General features: G+C 41.8%; 1 protein-coding gene across 1 annotated transcript; it reads left to right on the forward strand.

Moving 5' to 3' along the window:
- Positions 1-13,520: 13,520 nt before the first annotated feature.
- Positions 13,521-14,453, forward strand: LOC143400218 (olfactory receptor 14A16-like). Its single transcript, XM_076857529.1, has one exon. The coding sequence runs from the start codon at positions 13,521-13,523 to the stop codon at positions 14,451-14,453; it is 933 nt and encodes a 310-aa protein (XP_076713644.1).
- Positions 14,454-15,907: the final 1,454 nt, after the last annotated feature.

Here is a 15,907-nt window from a genome sequence, read left to right on the forward strand (position 1 = left end):
TTCTGAAGCATATTTACATCATGCTCTCTCAGCTGCCCTGAACACACCCCACACTGAAGGCACCAGGACTGCTTCTGCATTCTCATCCTCTGTGAATAGCACCACATGGAGCAATCAGAACTTGGACTTTCAATATCACTTCTTCTCTTCTAAGCAAATGCTAATCTGCAGTCAGCAGGGCATGACTGACATCCAGATATCATCTTATCTCCTGGTTCTGAGACATTGTCACGTATTTCATGTGGAACCAGCATCTGGGCATTAAAAAACACAAAATGCTCAAAGATCCAAACCCTCACCCGTACTTTCAGGTCTTAGGTCTTTGATTAATTTCAGGTTGATTTTTGTCCATGGTGAGAGATAAGCATCTGTCATTCTTTACATTGACTGTGTGGTTTTCCCAGCACAACTGGTTGAAGAGACTCTACTTTCCACTCACATTCTTGGTGCATTTGACAAACACCTATTGGCATGGATTCCTGTTGCACCACCCTTCCTCTCTACTGGTTCTGTTTCCTGTTGTGTGAATACTGGAGACCATGGCGATCACTCTTGGTTCCCACAGCTTGTCACCAGGTGGCCGCTTCCATCTCCTCCAGCTTTCAGAACCCATCATGTGGACACTCCAGCTGCTCCATGGCATGCTTTGTGTTGGCCACCTTTAGTGTCTTCCTGTGGTGGCCATCCATTCACTGTCCATCAATGCTCCACTGGATTTTAGGTTCTGAGTCAAAGATTTGCCCAGCAGTCATGATGTGTAGTTCCACTTCTGAGGAGAGGTTCCTCGCTGCCATGACCTCACCTATAATAACACTGAAGCTGACATCCACTAAGTGCTAATATCCCGGTACCCACTGCTCTATCAGGGCATGACGTGTAGCACACTTTTTTCTCCTGATTTTTTAATTAGGCTACTGTCCTTATCTGATCTTTTCCTTATGATCATAGTCTCACTTTGTATTCAGCCATGATGTTTTCTCCTTGTAACTGAATGTAACTGTTATTAATTTTAAAAGGATGAGAATTCATGGTCATTTATTATCTGAAGCATATTAGAATATGGAAAGTACTCTACATTGTCAAATCTTACTTGCCTGCTTAAACTGAAAAGAGAAGTAACAAAAAGAAATGGTGCACTGAATTTCCTCTGAATTAAAACAGCAAACGCAAACCAAAACACTAGTGTTTAATTCCTCCTAAATTATAATATTTTTATCATTAGTCACTGGTTATATAATCCTGCATAGTTGTATAAACACCATTTTCCCATATATGAGGTGGAATTTCTCATTATTACCTCAAGCAATTATTATGAAAATTAGGATTTTATATTTAAAAATCCTTAGGAAGCATGTGAATGTAGCATGGATTTTCATCATCTAGTTTTTTTGCAGGTGCTAATTGATTAAGAGATCAGTCTGCAGGGCTTAGAAGATGGCTATTTTAGTTTTATAAAAGGTGCACAGTGTCAATATGAAGGAGAATAAGTCCACTAAAAAGAAGAATTGGAGCTTTAGAGACATGTGTAGGCTCAGCCTGAGGGTGTTAAGAAATGTGACTGTGAAAAGATCAAATAACTCAATGCGATCTCATGGGTGAAAAAATTAAGGGAAAATGGGGAAACTAAGTAAATAATCTGGTAAGCAAAACAAATGAGCCCTAGTTTTAGAGAAAAAAAGTTGGAAATTTGAAATTGTTGAAAAAGTAAAGCCATATTGAAATAGAAGTAAAAAAGGAAATGGAAACCTATTCATATACTCCACCATTGAGCTTGAAGCTTAGACCCAATAATCTGATTTTAAACATGGTTTAGCTTTTGACAGCTTCTTCTTTGCAATAACATCAAGGTAATTAAAAATAAAATAAAGAGTTTCCTTGTGATCTACATGATAGGATGACATGCAGTGACATGCAGAACTGACAATCACAATTTGGGGAATGAGATGATTAGAAACCTTTCAAAATTCAAATAAACATAAATCAGGCTATTTTTTCCCACAACGGTACTGTTTGGGCAGTTATTGGGTGAATATTATGAGTTACTTAATTCTCTAAGGTTTCTCAAGCACAAAAAGTGACACAGTGCTATTTGAAAGTGGACCTAAGTTAGATAGAATGTATGTTAGAATTCAAGGACAACCACTAAAGTTTTTTAAAAGATACATAGTTAGTATGCTAAAAGACATGACAAATTAAATCACATAAAATACTTAAAAAAAAAAAAGAAAGAAAGAGAGCAGCTGGGGTGGTGGTGCAGGCCTGTAATCCCAGCAGCTCAAGAGGCTGAGGCAAGAGGATTGATAGTTCAAAGCCAGCCCCAGCAAAAGCCAGGCCCTAAGCAACTCAGTGAGACCTTTTCTCTAATTAAAATATAAAATAGGGCTGGGGATGTGGCTCAGTGGTCCAGTGCCCCTGAGTTCAATCCCCAGTACAAAAAAAAAGTCAGAAAGAAGAGACAAATAAAAAAGCAAATATTAAAGAATTAAAAACATTGTAGAAGTTGAATTAATTCTTTCAATAATTACTTTAAATATAAATGTTCAAAACAGAACACTTAAACGATGAAAATTTTCAGAGTTGATTATAAAAATCAACTATATGCTTACTTATTAAAAAATCACTTTAAATATAAAGATATTGGTAGATTAAAAGTAAAGAAATGGAGAGAGAACCACCTTGCTAAAACTAAACAAAGGAAATTGGTCAGTTGTGTTGAGTTCAGACAAGGACTTTTGGAACAATGAAAGTAATTAGGAATAATAACAGAATTAGATATATGAAACAGGTCATTTTGCAAAGAAGATGTAAAATTCCTTAATTTGTATACCCCAGACACAAGGACATCAAAAACTACTAAAATTCCAGGAGAAATAGACACATTCACAATTTTATTGGGAGACTTCAACACCCTTATGTCAGTTATTAATAAATTCAGCAGATAAAATAATCCAATACAGATCTGAAAAACACTATTGACCACATTAATCAAATCAACATTTACAGACAGAGGATGGAACATGGTCTGAGTCCTAAGCAATCAATGAAAGGCTAGGTCTAGAGGAGTCACCCCTCAACCACATGAAGGGTGCACAGGATGAACCCATGGACAACATGGTACTGAGCGGGAAAACAGAAAGAAGTTTCTCCAGAACCAGGAATAGGGCAGGGCTGTCCACTCTTACCACCCCTCTTTAATATGGTACTTAATATTTCAGGCAGAACAGTGGGGCAAGAGAAAGATAGACACACACAGGAAAGGAGGAAGTGACTTTAGTCCTGCTTCCAGATGACATGAGTCCATTGACAACCCTGAGGTGCCACCAAAAGACAGTTGAAACTGATAAACCCTGCAGAGCAGGAAGTCAAGATCAGCACATAAAACCCAGTAGCTTTGCTGTACAACCCAAGTTTACCTGTTGGAAAAGGACCTGGGGGAAATAATCCCATTCATATTAGCCACAAAAATAGCTAGAAATTAACCTCACCAAGGAAGCAAAAGACCTCTGCAATGGCAGGATCCATCCTAGAAGACGTGAAGAACTAGAGACAAAACACAAGCAGAAAAGTAACAACAAAAGAACAAGTAATTTAATTTTAAAAAATGAGCAAATGCATGGCATGTTGAATCCCACTGTGAGTATAATTATGATGCACCAATAAAAATTTGATATAATTTTTAATTAAATTCAATTGTAATTAAAAAAACAAGTGGGCAGATAATCTAGACACTTACAAAAGAAGTGTAAATGGCCAATTAATATATGAAAATAGCTAAATGTTTTTAGTCATTTGAAACATGTGAATAAAACTACATTGAGATTCCTTCTCACCCCAGTCAGAATAGCTTTAATCAAAACAACCAAGCAAACAACGATGCTGGTGGGATGTGGACACAGAGGAGCCCGTGGCCCCATGCTCTGCTGGGAAATGGAAGTCAGCACAGCCACTGTGGGGAGATGTCAGTTATAGGCAAAGTCGATTGTACATTGTACATTGTACATCTAGAGGTGACCCCTCTAGACCTAGCAAAAGGATGATGCGATCAAACCACAGAACATCCCCATCACACCTAATGTTGCCCAGTGGGAATGTCCAGCTAACTTTCCCAGGCCAAGGTGACCAGTGTTCTGATTTCTGTCCCCAGAAGCACGCTCTGCCCATCCTGAAGCACTGGATGAATGGCATCAGGAGCATGCTGTCTTTCTTTGGGGCTTGTTTACTGTTGCGCCTGTGAAATTGGGTCTGTTGCGGCAGTTTGATTTTGTCTGTTTTGCCACAGTTTGTTTATCCATTCACCTGTGGATGGGCACTAGTCTCTGTTTACAAAGCTGCTGTGGATATTTGCATACAAGCAAAGCTTTTTAGGATCAGTTTTCATATTATTTATAAATACATAGAAATGGGACTTATTAGGACATTGAATTAACTTTAGAGAAACTGCTGCCATCCACTCATGAAAGCAATGTCTGAAGACACATTCCACAAGTTTGCCAGCATTTTCCTACTTTGCTTTTTATACCTGCCCTGAACATCACATCTTGATAACACCAGCATTTCCCATGGTGTGACCATGGTCCCTGCCTCAGCCTCCCAGGGAGCTGGGATTACAAGTGTGCCACCACATCTGGCTAAGAAGTATATGTTTAAAATGTACATTTCATATCCTGAGAGCATGCAAGTTTCACCAGAGATTAAAATATTCTTTTGATCTTTTCACACAGCATGTTCATGGATTTTTATTTTTTTGGTTGTGATTTTTCCATGTCCAAATCAATTGATTTTTACTTGCATCTTTAATTATTTGGCCTCATGTACCTTGATCTTGGTGTAACCCTTTGGAAACATTAGGCAATACACAATTTCTCAGTGACTTGCTTCTTAATAAATGCAAATATCTGGGAAATCCCTTGACCCTCCTGATCAAGAGAGTCACAGCCTTTGGGACAGAAGTCTCCTGTGTTTCTCCTTTGCTAGCAAAGCAATACTTCTTTCTTCTTTTTCTCAAAATAAATAAATAAATGCAAATATCTGGAAACAGGCATATCCATAGTAAGTTTCACTACATGTTTTCCTCTGCACATTCACATCTTCATAATGGAGTTAAGAATGGAGTTTACTTCTGAAATTACCATGAAGCTGTTTGTTTACTAGTTGGGAAGCATCACACATTAATTAATCCTTTGAAGTCTGCTTTTTGGATAATCTCTAGTATACATCATAGACTTGACTCTAATAAAATAAGAGCAGCAATTCTCTAAAATCTAAAATTGATATGATGGGTGGTGATACACAGATATAATCCAACATATTTAGAGAGACATGAATATTATAAAATCCACTCATATTTACTACTTTAGATCTATAAATAAAAGTCAAATGATCAGGTTCTTAGATGCTGTAAAGAAAGCTGCTAAATTCTGCACTAACTGCTAACTACTCTCTACTCCAATATATATGTACCCACCCAAAAGAAAATGGTTTTATATATATATATATATATATATATATATATATATATATATATATATATATATATAATTTTATATATATATATATATGTATATAAATATATATATATAATATTTATATGTATACATATACAAATACATATAGATATGTATATTATATATAAAAAGTCGCAACATTTTGAGGACTAGATAACATTGAAAATATTTCTGTTAAATTAAAAATAATCTCAGATGCTTACTACATCATTATTTTTAATGTACATTGGAATTCTTGACCAATGCAATCCAATTAAAACATTGGGTTCATAAAAAATATGAGTCCTGACCAATATGATTCTGCAACATGTACACTCTGAAAAATGAAATTGTATCCCATCTATGTATGATATATCAAAGTGCATAAGTATATTCTACTATCATATATAACTAATTTAAATAAATAAATTAAAATATGAGTCCTGAAAATTGAAAATCATTGCCAAATTTTTTTAAAGAGAGAGAGAGAGAGAGAGAGAGAGATTTTTTAATTTTTTTTTAATATTTATTGTTTAGTTTTCGGCAGACACAACATCTTTGTTTGTATGTGGTGCTGAGGATCAAACCCGGGCCGCACGCATGCCAGGCAAGCGCGCTACCACTTGAGCCACATCCCCAGCCCCGAGAGAGATTTTTTTAATATTTACTTTTCAGTTTTCGGTGGACACAACATCTTTATTTTATCTTTTTGTGGTGCTGAGGATCGAACCCAGCTCCCTGAGCATGCCAGGCGATTGAGTTACCGCTTGAACCACATCCCCAGTCCCATTGTCAAATTTTATTATACAATAAGATATATATCTACTTACTGCAATATATTTATGTTTGAATGGCCATAAAATTTGAAAATCCAAATGATCCAACAACAATAAAAACTATCAAAATTAGTATTAAATAAATTTTATCATTACTTTTTCATTAGTCAGGACATATTTTTATCTTATCCAGTAGAATAAATCTTGACACATATATATGAGTTTCATGTTACACTTGAGAAAGTGTAAAGTTTGTAGAAATTAGAATATAGTATTGCTTACAATGTGTAGAGCCCTAAAACTGAATCACACACTCAAAATATCTGTTGGTGTTTGTGCTAGGATCGTCTCATTCATGAACTCTAGCTACACAAACATAAAGTGCTGACATGGTGATGAAGTCATACATAGACACTACAGTCCCACAGTGAGGTGGATAGAGAGATAGTGCAGTCCCACAGTGAGGTGGATAGAGACATTCAGCTGGGTTTGGCTTCTCATTTCTGGAGGATTCAGTACAGATTACTCTGGTGTTTGGCCCAGAGCACTTTCCTGTTATCGGATCAATGAAGCCAGAATCATCATTTGCCTCTGTATGTATGAAAGGGCCTGGGTGACAAGGTCGATGTCATGCTTACCCTCACATCCCAGGGTTGTGTGTGTGTGTGTGAGTGTGTGTGTGTGTGTGTCTGTGTGTGTGTGTGACTGTGTGTGTGTGTCTGCGTGTATGTGTCTGTGTGTGTGTGTGTCCGTGTGTGTGTGACTGTGTGTGTGTGTTTGCGTGTATGTGTCTGTGTGTGTGTGTGTGTGAGACAACTTATTGCCTCCTATCAATACTAAAATAGTTCAGATTTAAATAATGGAATAAAAAGATAAATGGACAATATTTTCAAATATATATAATAAATGGTGCCAGGATGCTACGGCTAACACAGCATCCAGAATAATTGGGGATGACCGCTTTATTTTCATATCACAAGATTTCTGCAAAGTCCTTTTTCTTTATTTAAGGACTATGTATACCCATTTGCAGAAAAGGATGGGAAGCCGATTTCTAAGAATAAATAATGGAAATATATAGCATCTGGTTCCCTCTATTTTTGAGATGACATACATTTCAGAGTTGTTAATTGGCAAATGAACAATTTGAAATGTATCTACAAAAATCATGAAAAAAGTTCTTGGGAAAAGATAAATAAGGAAAAGATAAATTGAGAAATAAAAATTTCTCAATTAGAGCCTTGTGATTTATAGAACATTAAAGAAAACAAGTATTTACTAAGAAATTTTCCCCTAGTTTAATTAATAATTCTGGCAAAATATGATAAATCTAAAACCATTGTTATGTGTTTGGAAAACAATTAACCCCTTCTATATGGATCCACTTCACTGAAATGGAGCTTTCATTGCACCCAGGAGCAAGGATGACAAAGGTGGTACAGAGGGGCACTAGGCAGACACTCTGCCATCTGTGTCAATAGTGCCCACCCTGTTGGGGCTTTACCTAAAGCCTTAAAGCACAGTAAGGTGTTCTTTTTAGAAGGTCAACCTGGTTCTCTGTGGGTAGACAGAATTTTTTAACATATTTTGACTTTTAACATATTAATTGCATTAACACTCAGATGGATTTAAAAACGTGATATGACCAAAAATATTAAAAAGACATTTCAGGAAAATAAATATGATTAGAACCTGTTTTTTCACATTCAAATTCAGTTTTTTAAATATCCAGAAAGACTGTAGATGCCCCTGAGCTAAGTGTTCCCTCTTTTGATGGCACACTAGTTTGCATTACGTCCACCTGTCTGTAGGACTTCTCCAAACAGTAACCAGTATGAGGATATTAGATCGCACATGCTCTCTAGAAGGAGAGAAAATATCCATTACTGTGTGGGAGAAAGGAGTACAAGTCAGAGCCAGACTCTCATATACCAGTGAACAAAAGCTCAGATACAGAAAACTCAAGGAATATTAAGTATAGATGGTTCCTGAGAATCTATGGAAATGATCATAATTTCTGACAACTTTGGTTGAAATCATTTCGGGGACCCTCATTTATCAAGCCCTGGAGACACTATCCTTCACCATCACACTCAGCTCCTGGCAGAGTCAGCACAAGTGACATGTATCACAGAGGATCATGGATGATCATGCAAACACCCATAAGTAAACCTATAGGTGAGATCCAAAAGTAAAGAGCAGAAAGACCAGCAGAGTAGAGGAAGGGGCAGGGGAGGGAGGAGAGAGGGAGTGAAGATGGAGTACACTCCATGCCTTTATAATTATGTCAACATGAATCCTAATGTCATACATAACTAAGAGGGACCAATAAAGAAGAGGGACAAAGGGAAGAATCATTACAGCTGATTAAGGAGCCTGAGTAGTCAGTCTGGAGATGTGCTGCCACTGAGGCAGTGAAGGAGGCACTTCCTGCGAAGTTCCTTTCCAACAAGGGACAGTGTGGTGGCTAATTGGCTCTATTCCCCTGGTATTTACCTGCCTACTCAGGGAATCCCTGTGAAGCAGCAGCAGCGTGAGTAGCAGTCCTGGCCCTGGGGTTGCACCCCTTGCTGAACAGGCCCCAGGGTTACACTGTCTCCTACCTGGCTGCTCTCCACAGATGTAAGTCACTTTTGTGAAGGCTAGCTGCACCCATGTGTCTGGATTGTGCTCCTTGGGTCTGCCCTGAAGCTCAGGAGAGGCATCAGGTGATGCAGGGAAGTCAGAACACATGCTAAACCCACCTCCTGGCTGCCCACAGGGAGATGGAGTGGAGGAGACCCCTGGGGCCACCTGACACCAGACCCTAGGCTTGATATACTGCATGTGGGTTAGGAACAGAAAGCTGGGATGTGAAGTTGTTTTCAGGACAAGAGGCACACTGCGGAGGAGCCCAGTTACCAGGTCACTTCTTCAAACTTTTTTATGGCTGGGGACACAGGTGGCCTGCCACTCAGGAGGCTGAGGCAGGAGGATGCAAGTTAGAGGTCTGGGCATTGCAGCGACCCTGTCTCAAAGTCAAAATCAGAAAGGATGGGGGAAGCAGCTCAGTGGTAGAGTGCCTCTCTATTCAATTTCAGGAAAAAAGAGCTGTTCCTGAAGGCATCTGGGGGCAGGTAAGTTATCGACACTGAGAGTCCTGTGGAGTCTGGCCACCTGCATTCAGGTCCTGCCCCTGCTATGTGAGGTGGGCTGAGTGCTCAGGTTTCCTGCATGGCACTCCCTCCCTGTTATAAAGATATAAGTATTATGTATATATACCACTGCAAATTGCATATTTATAAAAATATGTACCTTATTATGTGGCATATTACAGGTTGATCTTAGCATAGATATAAATTATAGTAACACTTGGAAAGACTCCGATTATGGCTGGTAGAGGTTAAGCACTCAGGATCTCAGTTTCCCAGTAGTGAATTTCTTCAACTGAATTGTTCTGCCTTTGGCGAGCCTTCCACAATGTAGACCTTCCCAAGCCCCCTTACTCTGAAAAAAAGGAACAGCAGCCATCACAGGGAGCTCAGAGTCCAGGAGGGTGAGCTCCATTAACTGGACACATCCTCCTCACATGGACCTTAGGAGCCAACTTCTGAGTTAATCATATTGAAAAGGGGAACAGTATATATTAAAATTATTTTGGAGCCCAGAAATATTTTCAGAAACTTCCAAAAATATAAGAAGCCGCCACTTCATTCCAATTAGAATCTACTTTTGCTGGTCTTTCTGAATTGATACAATTATAATAATTTCCAAATATGTTGGGTGATCAAAGATGAGTGGGTATATGCATGCTTTCAAAGGCACTGTGGCGTCTTCCTTTCCACTCAGAGCCCAGCCAGGAAAGCCAGGGGCACCAGCCCTGGGCAGGCTGTGGGTGCTTCCAGGGACAGAGGAAGGCTTTCCCCAAGCACACCCTTCTAACTACACATCAGCAATGCCAGGAAGTTCTTAGAAGGAGCTGTGACGTTTTATGTTACATTAATCAAGGCAGCACGGACAAATCACTTGTGTACCCAAAGCTGCTGCTCACCCTCCCTGAGGCAAGGACACTCTGCAGCCCTGCTACTCTGTCTCCCATTAGCACAGGAGTCTCCTACAGCCCTGGGTCCAGGACAGCTAGGTCAGGAAGAGGGAGCCAGTGGGAAAGAGGCAGAGACACCATGAGGCCAGCAGGGACTGTCCCTCTCACTCCCTCCCAGTTTGGGAGCAAATGGGAGAACTTCATCCCCAGGGCTCTGCAGCCAGCTCTCTGTTCTGCCCTCTGTTCTCCCTCACCTGTTGAAGAGCACATATGACCTTCCCTGCATTTTTTTCCTCCTTATTTTGTGCTTTCTCTTTCCCTCTCCCACCTGGTATGACCCTGTCCTGCCAACCTCCTGAGATGGCGCCCTCCTGTGCTCTTAAAACTAGCATCCTCACTTGGTTCCCTGTCCCCGAAACTCTCAGCTGGCAAGTTGCTGAATGTGGACAGCAGCTGTGCGAGGGATGCGCCTCTCTGTGGCCTGCGGCAGGCCCTGGTGCCCTTGCTGAGGCAGGACAGGTGAGAACTCCTCTCTCAGCCTCCACTCGTCCTCGCCAGCTCCCACCTCCTCCTCCAGCACCTCTCAGACCTCCGCCTCAGCACATACCCTGGAGGAGCAGAGCTTGAAGGACCTTCCCCTTTCCTCCATTCTCTACACCAGATCCCCTTTGTTTCCTCCCAACTCATGACACACTTGCTGCCTGCCCTTGCCTGGACCCCTGGGTGCCATGGTACATGCTTATTCCAGGTACTGTTTAGGAAATTATTCTATTATCACTTATTGGAGAATTAAAATGTAATTCCCGCATAGTAGTTTTGAGATAAATTACTGGATCTCCAGAAGGAAGAGGGGCTCTTGCTGAGAATTTATTTTGACAGCTGGAAACGACAGAGTAAGTCTGTGTTTACTCAGGAGACAGAAGGAAAGTGGAAAGTGATGGGTACAAATATGTTTAAGAAAAAAAAAAGAGAGAGAAGGTCTCCAGTAAAAGCCTCAGCACTAGCAGGTGCCACGTCCATCTGAGTGGGCATCACTACTCCTGCCCTGGGTCTGTCCCAGGGTTTCTGATTCAGTAGATCTAGGAGGCAGGAGGCAAAAAGTCTTTAAGTGCAGAAGTTTTATCAAGAACAAAACAAAAAGCTTGGTGTGAATGATTAATAGCATTTTTCAGGAAAAACATTGGTGGCATTCACCAAATAAGCACTGGGTTAGGAACTGGTCAAGGGGGAGCCCTGGAGTGGCTGCTAGCCCTCACACAGGGATCCTGCCTAGGTTGGCTCCTCAGAACACATTTGGAAACGTGGATGTTAAACTCACTTTGCAAAACAGCATCAGTGTCCCCAGTGCAATCTGCACTACAGCTCTGTGAAGGAGAGGGCCTTTCCTCCTCTGAGACATGGGAAGGAACAGAAAAGCAAACGAGAAGAGAGAGAGTGCTTGGTGGAGACATGCAGGTGTTTCCTACCCTCAGCCTGGTGACAAGCAGCCCACCTCCACTGACAGGTGAGGCTGGAAGGCTGTGGCACCCAGACTGACCCAAAGGGGAAAGCAGAGCCAGCAGGTGGTTCTGAACAGAAGGGGGGAATTGGTGCCCCAACTGCCTAGGATTCACTGCAGTGTTGCCTGAAAGACAAGGGCAACCACTTTGAGGATTTGGGGGAGGATAAGAAGGCCCGTATGTGCAAGAAATTAGTGTGGATATTACAGTAAACAGATCAGTGCTACAGAGCAGCAGGGTTTAGTAAACTATGACACGACAAAAAAATGAAGAGCATCTTTGCATTTCTCTTGTCTGTCTCTGATGCATTATTCCCCTAAGATCTATCAAGTATTTTCATGAAGTGTGGCTGTGAATATTAGGAATTGCTATCCAGGTAAGTGCTGAATAAGATAGATAGATAGATAGATAGATAGATAGATAGATAGATAGATAGATAGATAGACAGACAGTAAAATCAAGACTCTCATGTGAATATAAAACAAGCGCAGGCTATGGAACCCAGAATGAATTCCTTCTGACTGTGTCTTCCTGCCCTTCCTGCCTCTTTGGGCCCACTCCTCCCCACTCTTCCCTGTCTCAGTGACACTGTTCCACCTGCCTCTCCATGAGGTCAGTGTTACAGTTTTCACAAATAGTTGAGAACATGTGGTGTTGTCTTCCTGTGTCTAGTAGGGTGACCTTAGCCTTCAACAGTCTGTAACATATTTCAAAATACTGAGAAGAGTCTAAATGTTCCTACCCAACACATGGAAGTGATTGGTGTTGGAGAGAAGCAAATGCTGGTTACTTTGACTCCATCATTACATATCACTCATACTGTGCCCCAAGACATGCACAGATACTGTATGTCAAGAAAAAGTGCAGGACAAAATTTGGTCTAGCTCATTAAATAAGGAGGGACTGGCAAGACACCACAAGTGGTTCAGAGGACAAATCAAAGTGTCACACTCAAGGCAAATGGAGCAGGATGGGGTTTACAGAGAATGTGGACCATGAATGACATGGTCCATAGAGCAGCGACCTACTGCACTACATGAGAATTTGAATCAGTTCTGTTTCAATGAACAAGAATGATCTTCATAGTTGACAACCTCCAGCACTGTAAAGTAGCTCAAAGTAATAACATGCAACTAGATGCAATACTCAGTATTTTTTCTATTGTTTTCACATTTTCAATGTTTTTCTGACTTTGCCATAATGAAGGAAGGCTGAATCCATATAGAAGTAGTATGGGTTAAAGACCTTCTTGTTCACAAACTGTTAGATATTTTATGTGCATTATTCAAATGAATCAGAGACCAGGTGGAAAAATTTACACTGTAAATTGAGGGAAATGATGTTTGGATAATTTATTCGGGGTCTCAGTGTTAATAAGTGCCTCAATAAAAATTTGCATTTGGGACTGATGGCTCCAAAGCCCCTGCCTCTTCTATTTTAGTGTCAAGTATGTGACGTTTGAGTCAGGTATGGATTGTAGACCTTCGTGCAGATTAGATGACAGTCTCATGATTTGGACTAGGCTGACCTCCCTTTTCCATCATGCACAGAGTGTGGACACGGTGCTCAAATAGCCTCATGGAGGCTTGCTGGTGTCAGTTTCAGGTCATCTCACATTTCCTGATCCATGCACAGGTGAGTCAGAAGAAGGGAATTAGGAAAACAGAAGAGTGAAGCCTTTGGGTGAAGCCTGAGCTCACACTCTCTATTTTTCATAGTAAATGCTAGGACATCCAGAGAGATGGACAACCTCACCTCTGGGAGTTCCTTTCTCCTCATGGGCTTCTCTAACATCCAGGAGCTCCAGATCCTGCACGCCGCACTGTTCCTGATGGCTTACCTGGCTGCCCTCCTTGGGAACCTCCTCATCCTCATCCTCATCACCAAGGACCATGGGCTGCACACCCCCATGTACTTCTTCCTAAAGAACTTGTCCTTCCTGGATCTGTGCCTCAATTCCATCACTGTTCCCAAATCCATCACAAACTCTCTGATAAATTCCAACACCATTTCATTCCCTGGGTGTGTTTCCCACGTCTTTTTCTTCTTCCTCTTTGCCACAACGGAAGTAGCCCTACTCACAGTCATGTCCTATGATCGCTATGTGGCCATCTGTCACCCGCTCAGGTATGAGATCCTCATGAGCCATGGAGCTTGTATGCAGATGGCAGCCTCCTCCTGGGTCAGTGGAGGTGTCAATGCAATCCTGCACACAGCGGCTACCTTCTCCGTACCCAGGTGTAGGTCTCCTGATGTTCACCAGTTCTTCTGTGACGTCCCACAGCTGCTGGCCCTGGCCTGCTCCTACAACATTGGGGAGCTAATGGTCATTGGGCTGAGCCTGCTGTTGGACTTTGGATGCTTTGTGTTCATGGATATTTCTTACATTCACATCTTCTCCGCTGTGCTAAAGATGCCCTCTAGAGCGGGTAGGTCCAAAGCCTTCTCCACATGCCTGCCTCACCTCCTTGTTGTGACTCTATTCTTCTCTTCTGGCTTTTTTGCCTATTTACGGCCCCTGCCACAATTTCCATCAATTCTGGACTTGCTATTTTCGGTATTCTATACTGTAATGCCACCTACTGTGAACCCCCTCATCTACAGTCTGAGGAACAAGGATATGAAGGTGGCGCTGAGGAAGCTGCTGGTGAAGAGGCATCCTCCTTCCAGTTAGAAGGGTTGATCTCACAACATCACCATCTTTTGCCCTCTGACTTAATCACCTGCACCTCTGGTAACATATTCGGCCATGATTTTGGACATTTACAGTAAGGAGCTGATGAGAATCAGGTCATACTCATTACAGTGACACTGAAAAGCATCTCTGTGCCCAGATCAAGTGGGTGGGGACCGAGGCCTCCGCTGGTGAGTGGACTGAGGTATGCTGTCCTTTCTCTTGTCATCCCAGTGGAGCTCCTTGGTCTGTGACAAGTGGCATTGGACAGGATGGTGGGACACAGATATAAAGAAGGCCTCTCCCAGGCAAAGTGTGGTGGTCCCTGGCAAGGGTGGGGTTTGGAACACCATGTTGATGGGTGTAATTTATTACCATCCTAAAGGGACTGTGTTGGAGTTGATGGCTACAGGGACATTAGGATGTAGGAAATGGCCAAGCTAAAATGCCAGTTAAAACCCCTGATTTTATGTCTAGTGAAGGTTGCCCTCTTTGGTCTTCCAGCCCCGATCCATGCTGGTTTCTGCACAGTTGGTGTGGTTGCAGTCTCAAGAGAGGAGATAGACATTAAAATTCAAATTTCCTATATATCAATACATATGCCTATAGAAATATCCAAAGAAGGCTTTGGGTCCACGAAATGAAATCAATAAACCAGAGACTTCACAAGAGATGCAGTGAAGGAAGGCCATTGTACTGTTTTGAAAAGGGGGATGTCTGGGCTTTTCTTTCAGGGATAAAGAGGCATGAATCTGTAGGGGAGGAAGGCAGACCAGAAAGACCAAAGTGTGAGCAGAGGCTGGAGGACAAGAAGGCCCACACAGCAGAGATGGGAGAGGAAGAGAGCCAGGTCTCCTGGGGGAACTGCAGTGAGCTTGTCTTCAAAGATTGCCAGGATTGCTGAGGGAAGAGGCTTGGGGGCCCCGCGTGCGGAGAGCACCATGGACCAGCTGCTGCCCTTAGGGAAAGCTCCACAGGCCTTTCAACCCCAGGTCACAGAGATAGCCACCCAAGGAAAGTCGGATGCTTGTCACCCCTGTTGGAACCTCCTCTCCGACCCAATGCCTGAGTGAGCACGCCTTCCTCCGCTGGTCCAGAGATGGTCTGTGTGATTCTTCCTCCTCGGATCCCTTCACAGGATCGCTTTGTCCAGTCAGATGCTTCTGGGCACTGCCAGCCGCTGCTCCTGGGCAGTTACTTCAGTTGTCATTTGACATTTCACAAAGCTTTTGACTTCCTCCTTAGACTGTGTTATTCTTGCGGTTCACCCACATCTGCAGAGTCCTGTGCCGTAGGCATTTGGCACATGTTTCCATACCAAGTAAATTATTAACGCACATAATCCACATCCTTTATATTCACACAAAATTTTGTATTGCCTCTGTTTTAAAAGTTTTTAGTGTCTTGCTCACGATGTCAATCTTGGGTGTATTCTTGTGGAATAGAGGGTTTTT

The sequence above is a fragment of the Callospermophilus lateralis genome, chromosome 5 (genome assembly GCF_048772815.1).
Source record: "Callospermophilus lateralis isolate mCalLat2 chromosome 5, mCalLat2.hap1, whole genome shotgun sequence".
Classification (NCBI taxonomy): Eukaryota; Metazoa; Chordata; class Mammalia; order Rodentia; family Sciuridae; genus Callospermophilus; species Callospermophilus lateralis.